We start from the raw sequence: 10,832 nt of genomic DNA, 5'->3' as shown, positions 1-10,832 counted from the left end.
GGGGGGCAGGCTTGTAGGGTGTACCCTTTGGTTGGTTGGTGATGCATGGAGGGGATTGCAACCATGGCAATGAAACAATATACAATAGGATGAATGTAAAACTAATGTTCTCCCATGTAAACTATCACATAATTCACAATAAAACATTTTAAAAACTGGATAGAACAGGAATATATATATATAAAGACTAGGCTTACTGATCAGAGACTAGAGGAATCCCAGACAATGACACTTGGTCACCCTTTAGGTCTGGAACTGAATTCACCCTTGTGGCTCAATTTTCAGCCAAGCAATAGATAGACATATAGGGGGATAACAACACTAGTGAGGTATGCACACTATAGAATGGTCAACTGTTCAAGATCAAAAGGGCAGCATTTACCTAAAGACAAAATTCAGAAGCATTGGGAAAGGAGAAATGGAAACGAGAATCACAAGGAAGACGGATAAGTGATGTTACATTGAGGGGATTGCAATTATTGAAATGAAACAAAGGATATGATTTGTTGAATGTAAAACGGATGATCTGCTCTGTTATCCTTCACTCAATTCATGTTAAAAGGTTAAAAAAAATTCCTTGAACAAATATTTACTAAGTACATAGCATGTGCCCAGTAGTGTACCGTGTGCTGGGATACAGCAATAAACAAAGCAAAGTCCGTCTTTTGTAGAGCTCACATTATAATGGGGAGATGAGCAATAACCCAATTGAAATATATGAGTATAGGGACTGGTAATAGGTATATGGGGGGGAAATGGCATAAGAAGAACAGTGAGGGTTGGGAGGTGGAATCTTGTTTTTCTGCTCTGAGAACCCACCTTCCTTTCTCATGTTCATGTTTTTGTTTCCAATCCCCAGTCTCCTGAGTAGTTTGTCCACAAAAGGAAAATGAGATTTTTCTGTAACTTAGTGAAGAAAACATGACAGTCTTATGACTGGAAAGGCAAACAATGTGTGATGCAAACTGAACAAAACCAAAACTTCTGAAAGCAGCTTTTTTCATATCTTATTATTCAGTAATATAACATTCAACTGAGTTTTGTTTTCTATCGAGCAGTTTTTTTATAGTGCTTATCACGAGTGCTTTGTTTGCCCTTTGCTCACCCACGCCTCCCTAAACCATATAAAATGATCAAAGAGAGTCTGGTTGAAATTTCTCATGCAGGAAGGCACCAGTTCAGGGCACTGGAAAAGACTATCTTTTGTTCCAGTCATAATGGATTGGCTTCAGCTCCATCCTCTCTATCTTTATCAAGGGGCTGCTTTCCCTTTGGCACTGCTCTTTAATTATCTCTGTTCCATGGATTCATTTTCCACTCATGCCAGGTAGGCTTGCTGGTTAATTTTACTCTTGACATTTATAAACAATACAGTAGGGAAAAAAGCATGGATTAGACTTCAGATAATGAAGATGAAATATTAATTATACTTCGTGTTCTTAACTTACTATCATCACTACTGATTATTGATTGCTTGAGTGAATATGCATAATACAGTAATATTGAGTAGGGAATTGACTTGTCTGCATTGACTCACAGTCAGAGTTTAATAATGTTGTTGTTGTTAAGTGCCATCAAGTCAGTTCAGATTCATAGCGAACTTGTATAGGATTTCTGAGGAGCAACTGGTGAGTCTTAACCACAACCATTTAAGTTAACAGTCCAGTGTTTATCCTACAGAGCCTCACAAGGTTTATATTAATTGGATAAAGGATGAAAATAAGTCCTCAGAGCAAGAAAACATGATTCCGCCTCTCATCACTGCCATCCTTATCCCATTTTTTCCCCATAGTACCTATTACCAGTCCTTATACTCATATATCTCCATTAATTTATTGCCCATCTCCCCAATATAATGTGAACACTACACAGGAGGGACTTTGCTTTATTTATTGCTGTATCCCAGCACATAGTACATACAATGCTGGGCACATGCTATGTATGCCATGTAGTAAAGACTCAGGTAACTTGAGTTTGCCATCTCAGCTGGAAGAAGAAAGTGTGGCTGCGGACTTCCTGCAGGCTGAGGGAATGGATCAGGACCACAGCACAGAGAGCAAGGATGAAGACATGGCAGCTAAGTCAGGAGGTACCCTCCAGATGGTGAGGTGGTATACAAGAATTTCCCAAACAGTGCCAGCCATGTATCCCAGATGTTCTGGACAGTCCTAATTTCATATAATTTATCATTTTCAATAAAATTAAGTTTTATTTAAAATTTTAACTAAATGTAATTTCTAAGATGCCTCTGAATTATTTTTCGGGGAAATGAAATAATTCAAAATAAATATATCATTCAGATTTAATATATGCCAATTTGGGATTCAAACATTGTCACCAAAGGGCTGCCATAACAAAATACCACAAACTGGATGGCCTATGGAAGAAAAAAAAAAAATGTATTGTCTCACATTTGTGGAAGCTAGACGTCTAAATCAACGTGTCAGCTAGGTCATGGTCTCTCCAAAGTCTCTAGGGAAAGATACTTTCTTCTCTCTCCCACTTTCTGATAGTTCCAGATAGTCCCTTGGCTTGTAGAAGAATCTTTATACACCTGTAGTTAACTTTGTGTTTTTATCTATGTGTCTTTCCTCATTTAAAGGATACCACTAAGATTGGGATTAGGATCCATTTTACTCTAGTACGACCTCATGTTAGCTGTTGCTGAGAGAAGAATTTTAATAGGTTACTACTAATATATGTTTTAACTCTTTATAAAGTTATGGTGTTGGAGGAGAATATTGAGAGTGCCATGGGCTGCCAAAAGAACCAATAGATCTGTTTTGGAAGAAGTGCAGCCTAGAGTGCACCTTGGAGGCCAAGATGGCCAAATTTCATCTCTCATACTTTGGACATATTGTCAGGAGGGACTAATTGCTGGAGAAGGAGGGTCAGAGAAAAAGAGGAAGACCCCCAATGAGATGGATTGACCAAGTGGCAGCATCGATGGACTCAAGCATGGCAATAGAAGTGAGGTTGGCCTAGGATCGGGCACTGTTAGGTTCTGCTGTGCATAAGGTCGCTATGAGTTGGTACTGGCTCGATGGCACTTAACAACAACAACAATAACCATTGTTCCAACATTACTGCCGTATCTTCTCCCTTGTGTATATGCTCCCAGGACATATAGCTGAAGGACTTAGTTGACTAAAACTTTGAAAAAAGAGACAAAATTGGGAGGAGAAAAACCGGAGGAAAGAAAGTGTCTGGCACCAAGGTGTCTGAAGGGGAAAAGGGAGTTACTCCCAGAGTGTTGAGAACCTTGAGCAGATTGCACTCCCAGAAAGGATGGGGCTTTAAGCTCTGAGAAAGGAATGTGACATTAACAAATGGGTTAATTTCCAGGAGGGTAAAAAAAAAACTCCAACCATAGGGGGGAAACCAAGGCAGCCTTTGGAGAAGCATTCTGACTGCCTTCCAAATCTGTCAATAAAACATAGGTTGATTCTCACACCTGGCAGTCAGACTGTCTGGTAAAATCGCTATCTTCAAAGACCTGTTTCCTAGGTGTTTGATCATGTGCACATGTAGTTAAGAGTTAGGACTCCAACATATCTTTCTGGAGAGCACAGTTCAATCCATAACCCCAGTTTTCCTTTTATTTCAGATACCTCTTTCTTCTGGCTGGAGGACACCTCCTGGCCTTGGCTGCCATGGGATCCTATGCTGTGCTTGTCTTCATCCCTGCTCTCTGCGCTGTGGTTCTGATCCTCTCCCTCAGCCCACAGGAAGTCCACAGGCACACTTTCTTTTTCCAGATGAGCTGGCAGACCCTATGTCACTTGGGTCTGCACTACACGGAGTATTACCTTCAAGAGCCTCCTTCCATGAGGTACGGAAAACTGCTCATTTGGTAGTGCATCATGATGTACTGAACCTACCAGGAGTTTGCTTGTGCCACGGTGGTAGTGAGAAAGTCTGGGTGTTGAGTTTGAATTCTCATTCTTTGCATGTGAGCAGTGTGAACTTGAGCAAGTCATTTAACCTCTCTCCACCTTAATTTCCCTTTCTTAAAAAAAGGGGGGGAAGGGAGTGGGATTATGATATATATTTTACAAGATTTTTGTGGGGGATGTAATGAATATACTATGTAATTGTATGACTACTAATAGTTATCACGTGCTGCCTAGGAGCACTCTGTTGACAGGTAACTTTAATTGGCAATGTACCTGAGAAAACTGAGGAAGGGAGGCAGGTAAATCAGGCATCCCAGAACTCGCATATGAAGGGGGCTGGAAGTGACAGAGTGCAGTTTGCTGACCTCAGAGGAGGTGGTTTAGACACGATTAGCAGGACAAAGCCTGCTGCTGCTGTCAAGTTGCTTCTGATTCATAGTGACCCTGTAGAACAGCGTACTGCTTCAGAAGGGTTCTGAAACTGTAAATCTTTACAGTTTTAGCTTTCTCCCATGGAGCAGCTGGTGGGTTTGAAGCAGCCCAATGCTTAGCCACTGTACACCAGGGCTCCTGGTTAACAGGACAAGAACGATATAAATGTCCTGTAAACCCTCACTGCCTTCCCATGCAGCTGTGAACAGAGGCAGCTTCCTTTCATCCAAACTCAGCTGTTCCATTTCCCCAGCAAGAAGGAGGAAAACTCAGGAGCTAATTACAATCTGGTGTGGCACTGTAGGATCCGCACTGGATGGTTTGAACTGCAAGATCACCATCATCTCCTCGGGAACCCTATACAGAGTCACTAGGGGTCAGAACTGACTCCACAGCACTTTACAACAATTACAATCTAGAGAAGTGTTTTCACACATCAGTGAGAATACCAAGATTCAGGGAATCATGTCCCTTTGTGATCTTGAAGTCTGATGTTCCTGGCGTCCTCTGGTTAGCACAACTGATATGAGTCCATGGCCACTAAAGAGAATGCAGGCCATGACCTGTCTCAGTGGGTCACCCATCTGATTCTAGCCTGTCACTGGTTCACTCACTTTGCCATCCCTATCATACCAAGAATCCATTTCTTTATTTGACTATTTTTACCAAAGGCTTCAGCGCTTGCTTCTTTGAAGAAAGGATAAGATGGCAGGTGGGTTGTTGTTATGTGCCGTGGAGTCGGTTCCGACTCATAGTGACCCTGTATAGGGTTTCCAAGGCTGAAATCTTCCACAGGAGCAGAACACCTCGTCTTTCTCCTGCGGAGCCGCTGAACTGCTGCTGACCTTGTGGTTGGCAGCCCAACTCATAACCACTACACTACCAGAGCTCCTTTAGATTAACAGCCCACTTTGTATCCACTGTGCTAGAGAATGGGAAGTACTGACCGGGATGTAGTTAATTAGGATGTCAGTAGGACACACTGACCTGGAAAAGCAAGTTGAACAGGGTCTGGAATGGGAGGAAGGCTGAGTCAGAGCTTAACTAGACAGTCAAGTAAATAGGATGGGTGACATTTCAAGGCTACTTTGCTTTCAAGTTTGGGGTTTTTTAAGTCCCTGAGTGGCACAAATGGTTAACATGCTAAGGTGCTGAACGGAAGGTTTATGTCCTTCTACAGGCACCTTGGGAGAAAGGCCTGAAAAATCAGTCATTGAAAAGCCTGTGGAGCACAGTTCTCCTCTGAGGTGTTCATGAGGCAGAAGTAACTCAGAGACATCTGGTGTATGTGTGTTGCTTTTAGTTAGAATAAGTCAAGTGAGGTGACCCCCACCCCACTGCCGCCAAGTTGATTCTGACTCCTAGTGTGACCTTATACCACAGAGCAGAACTCCTTTGTGGGGTTTCTGAGGCTGTAAATCCTTATAGGAGTAGACAGTACTGACCAGTTAACAACCCACTGCACCACCAGGGGTCCTTCCTGAGGTGAACACTTGTCCGTAAATCCTTAGACACAGAGGAACAGCAGTGGTTGGGGAAAAGTGCTGTTTTCACTCCACAGGGACATTATTCCTGATTGTAGTGTATGTCACAATAATTTTCATCATCGGTCTTGCCAGCAGGATCATTTCTGCTCTGTGATGGCAAAGCAGCAATGTAATAATTCAAATTCAGGTGATTGGTTTAGAACACTCATCAGATTGTTAATGACTCAGTGCATATCCTTGAGCCCCAAGGTGCTTGATGTACCATTCCTCAGAAAAAGCCCAAATCATGCACAGTTTTACATAGGGCTTGGTTTATATTTTAAATCTTAAACTTCCTGAAATCTTCACTATTAATTTTTTATGTCTTCTATGGAAGTTTCCTCCCAGGCTCTTTTCCAGTCCCTGAGACAAATATTTTAAAGCTTTTCTTAGAAATATCATCATCAATGTTTACTTCAATAAGCCATCAGCAATATAATCATCAATATGTTATTCTTAAATTTATAATGATGAATTTCCCCATGTAACTTTTGATCCACCTTTTCCCCACTCCCCACAGTAACCTGTGGTTCTGCATTGATCTAGCAGTCTTTGTGGAGCACAGCTGGTCATGAAATGGAGGTTCAGTGTTCACAGTCCCCCTTGGCTGTGGGATCATGTACAAGAGTCTAGAAAGGGATAGGGAAGATATTAAATATGAAGTATTTTTACACTAAAAAAAAAAAATCTCTTTCAGGTTCTATATCACTCTTTCTTCCCTTATGCTCTTGACGCAGAGGGTCACGTCCCTCTCTCTGGACATTTGTGAGGGGAAAGTGAAGGCAGCATCAAGAGGAATCAAGATCCAGAGCCTTTTGTCTGAGCATCTGCGGGAGGCACTGCCCTATTTCAGCTACTTGCTCTTTTTCCCTGCCCTCCTGGGAGGCCCTCTGTGTTCCTTCAAAAGATTTCAGGCTTGTATTCAAGGATCTAGCTCTTTGTGCCCTGGGCATTTTTTCTGGGCTCTGACCTGGAAGGCTTTGCAGATTCTCGGGCTAGAGTGCCTAAAAGTGGGCCTGAGGTGGGTGGTCAGTACAGGAACAGGACTGGAGGATTGCCAACAACTTGAGTGCATCTATGTCATGTGGTCCACAGCCAGCCTCTTCAAACTCACCTACTACTCCCACTGGGTCCTGGATGACTCCCTCCTCCATGCAGCTGGCTTTGGGTCTGAGTTTCCTCAGAGCCCTGGTGAGGAAGGATACGTCTCAGATGCAGACATTTGGACCCTGGAGACAACCCACAGGATATCTATGTTCACGAGGAAGTGGAACCAAAGCACGGCTCACTGGCTCAGACGGTTAATATTCCAGCACAGAGAAGCCTGGCCACTGTTGCAGACATTTGCCTTCTCTGCCTGGTGGCATGGCCTCCACCCAGGACAGGTGTTTGGGTTCTTCTGCTGGGCCGTGATGGTGGAAGCGGACTACCTGATTCACACCTTTGCCAATCGGTTTATCAGATCCTGGCCCGTGAGTCTGATCTATAGAACTTTCGCCTGGGCCCACACTCAGCTCATAATTGCCTACATCATGCTGGCTGTGGAGGCACGGAGCCTCTCTTCTCTGTGGTTGCTGTGTAATTCTTACAATAGTGTCTTTCCCATGGTGTACTGTATTTTGCTTTTTCTATTAGCAAAGAGAAAGCACAAATTTAACTGACATCTTTTCCTGATTGTCACCTGAAATATCCAGGAAACAGTTGAAAAGTGTCAGATGACGTCATAATGATGTATATGTATGAACTTTCCATAATGGTTTTTTTTTTAAGTCTTAAATATTGTTACGGATTAAGTTGTACCCCCCAAAAATTACATGTTGAAGTCCTGACCCTCAGTGCCTGTGATGTGTCCTTATTTTCAAACAGGATCATCACAGACATAACAAGTTAACAGATCAAACTAGGGTAATAAGATGGGCTCCAATCCAATATGAGTGGTGTCCTTAAGAAAAAGGAGAAAATACAAGTAGACACGGACACAGGAAAAGCCCATATGCAATGAAGGAGCTAGACATTGCTTATTTTAAACGCAATAGTGGTTATGAGTCGGGCTGCTAATCTCGAAGTCAATGGTTTGAAGCTACCAGCTTTTCTGTGGGAGAAAGATGAGGCTTTCTGCTCCAGTAAAGATTTACAGCCTCGGAAAACCTATGCAGGGTCGCTGTGAGTCACAACTGGCACACCAACAACAACAACAACCACTAGGTGGCATACTGACCAATTCCCTCGTTAGAATCCGGCACTTTCAATTTGCATGGTCTCACCTAGTCATCTGGTGGGAATTATAAAGACTATGGCTACAAGACAAGGGAGCTACAAGACAAGGAATGCCTGGGGCTACCAGAATCAAGACAAGAGGATCTTCTTTGTCTTTGGATAGCACTGCCCTGTCCACATCCTGAATTCTGTCTTCAGGCTTCCTGAACCGTAAGAGTAAATTTCTGTTGTTTTTAAACACACAGTTTATGGTCCTTTGTTATGGCAACCCTAGGAAACTAAGACAGAAACCCAATCTTAGCAAACAAAACCTAACACAACAAGCAACCAGGACGTTGGTGAGCATAAAATCAATTACTCACCAAGTCTACTTTGACTCATAATGACCTTTAAAAATGGTATTGGAGCACCAAACAACCTCCTCTGACTTCACAAAGGGGAAGGAGAATCAAACTCATCAGCCTAAGACTGATTCCTTTGATGCAAAGGTCAGACATGGCCTCCACCCTTACCAGTTCTGACTCCAACCATCCCATCCAAGAAGGCACTCTTATTGAGTTCACTATCTGTTACTATGGTCACACAGAACTCACAGACAATACTCACAATTTGGGACTGTGAGAAACGTTGTTGATACTGACAAACACTCAAGAAATCCAATCTGTACTCATTTTCGTGAGAGTGACACTGGGGGAGGGAAAATGGATGTTCAGGGTAGATTGTAAACTTCATTTGTTGTTATTAAGCGTCATTCAGTCGTTTCCAACCCATAGTGACCCTGTGTAGGGTTTCCAAGGAGCAGCTGGTGAGCTTGAACCACTGACTTTGCAGTCTGGCGCATTAACCCACAGCGTCACACCAGGACTCCTGTATACGTCATGTTGTTGTTGTTGTTATGTGTCGTGGAGTCGGTTCCGACTCATAGTAACCCTGTACAGGGTTTCCGAGGCTATAAATCTTTACGGGAGCAGAAAGCCTCATCTTTTTCCCGCGGAACAGCTGGTAGTTTCGAACTGCTGACCTTGCGGTTCACAACCCAATTCGTAACCACTACGCTACCAGAGCTCCTATATACTTCATAGTACACACTATAAGGGCAACTGAAAGAGGTGTTTTTTGTTTTGTTTTATTGTGAATTATGTAATAGTTTACATGGGAGAACATAAGTTTTACATTCATCCTATCATATATCGTTTCATTGCCATGGTTACAATCCCCTCCATACATCATCAACAACCAAAGGGTATACACTACAAGCCTGCTCCCCCGCTCCCTCCCAACCCCCCGGTTGTCAGCACACAGCCCCTCTCCCTCTCTGGTTCTAGACTCCCCAACCTCTCCATCTCTCCATATCATCTTCTCTGCCTCCATCTCTGGCATCACTGTTTCTCTGGGTAGGGTCCCACTCTCCACTCTTCTCCCTTGATGGTCCCAGGGACCTCCGCTCCTAGACTGCAAAGTCAATTACCCCTCCTTTTGCTACAAAACATCTACCTTTACATTTCCAACCCTCACAATCAGCCCTGATAACAATTATTCACTATCGTACCACAAGAGACCTATCCCCATCTCCTTTCATCAGCCCCGTCCAGACAGATTAGATACTACACTATGGAGATTTTACCTTCCTTCCTGCCCTCTGGATCTAGGCTCCATTTTGAAAGCTAGTAAGCCTGTTACTTCTTGCCTTTGTAGCCTCCCCACCCCCATTTTGGATCGCCAATATCCAAGTTGCCCATTCCTGTCTACTCTGTGTATGAAGGGGGTGAGAATGATCCTCGCTGTAAAGATTTGGTCCCTCTTTTGAGCTACTGCATCCATATGTGTAGGTCAAGTTCATCAAATTATATCAGATTACTTTTTTCTCCCCTCTTCTTTTTTTTTTTCTGGTTGAGCTCTGATCATCCAGTCATTGAAGCCAGGTCAAGTGTGTATTATCTGCAAGTGTGGGTGTTCTTATGCATATGTCCTCTCTTCTTATCAGCTGGATGTTTCACTCTCTACTCTTGTCCTTTGTGGCTATGTCCCTGACTCTGGGCCCAAGAGTCCCCAGGTCTTGCCACACTGCTGGCCAACCAGGTCTGCACCCAGGTTCACAGGAGTCTATTGAACATTGTAGGGCTTAGCTTGCAGCTTCATTGCTGTTTCTCCCTCACTTCCTCTTATCGGTGTTGAACATGGTCACCAATCAGAGTGCATGTCTGCTCGTGCATTCCTATTGAGTTTTAGTCTTGGAATGTAGTTTGCCCTGAGGGGACCCAACCACTTGCCTTGATGTCTCTTGGGCAGGCAACTTGCTTGTTCTTGTAGTAGTCAGTCGGACAGCTGCTATTGTTTTTATTTTTCTCTGTTGGTCTTTCTTTCAAGAAGTATCTTCTGTTCTTCTAGCCACTCCAGGCTTGTCTGCTTGTCCTTTCAAGTGGAAATTTCCCACCTCAGAAGACTCTGGATAGGGTCCAGGATTCTCCCTATGGTTTTATGTAATGTAGAGGATCTGCAGGAAGCCGCCTTCACTGGACACATTGTAGCCCCATTTTAGGTATTCTAATCAGTTATAGGCGGAAGAGGGACATACAAGCTTTCTATGGTGATATTTCTGGCTATTCCATTCTCTCCCCCTCAAGTGTCTATTTTATAATGTTATGCCAGGGAAACCAAGATTCAAAAGACAGCCACGCATTTTATCATTGTTGTTGTCAGGTGCCATTGAGTCGGAACTGACTCATAGCCACCCCATGCACAGCAGAACGAAACAATGTCC

General features: G+C 43.3%; 1 protein-coding gene across 1 annotated transcript; it reads left to right on the top strand.

Moving 5' to 3' along the window:
• The first annotated feature begins 1,217 nt into the window (after window positions 1-1,217).
• On the top strand, window positions 1,218-7,515 carry MBOAT4 (membrane bound O-acyltransferase domain containing 4). Its single transcript, XM_006834489.1, has 3 exons — window positions 1,218-1,327; window positions 3,608-3,832; window positions 6,552-7,515. The coding sequence occupies exons 1-3, from the start codon at window positions 1,218-1,220 to the stop codon at window positions 7,513-7,515; spliced, it is 1,299 nt and encodes a 432-aa protein (XP_006834552.1).
• The last annotated feature ends 3,317 nt before the right edge of the window (window positions 7,516-10,832 follow it).

Source organism: Chrysochloris asiatica, unplaced genomic scaffold (assembly GCF_000296735.1).
Source record: "Chrysochloris asiatica unplaced genomic scaffold, ChrAsi1.0 scaffold00011, whole genome shotgun sequence".
NCBI lineage: Eukaryota > Metazoa > Chordata > Mammalia > Afrosoricida > Chrysochloridae > Chrysochloris > Chrysochloris asiatica.
This window is presented reverse-complemented; position numbering and strand designations above follow the sequence as displayed.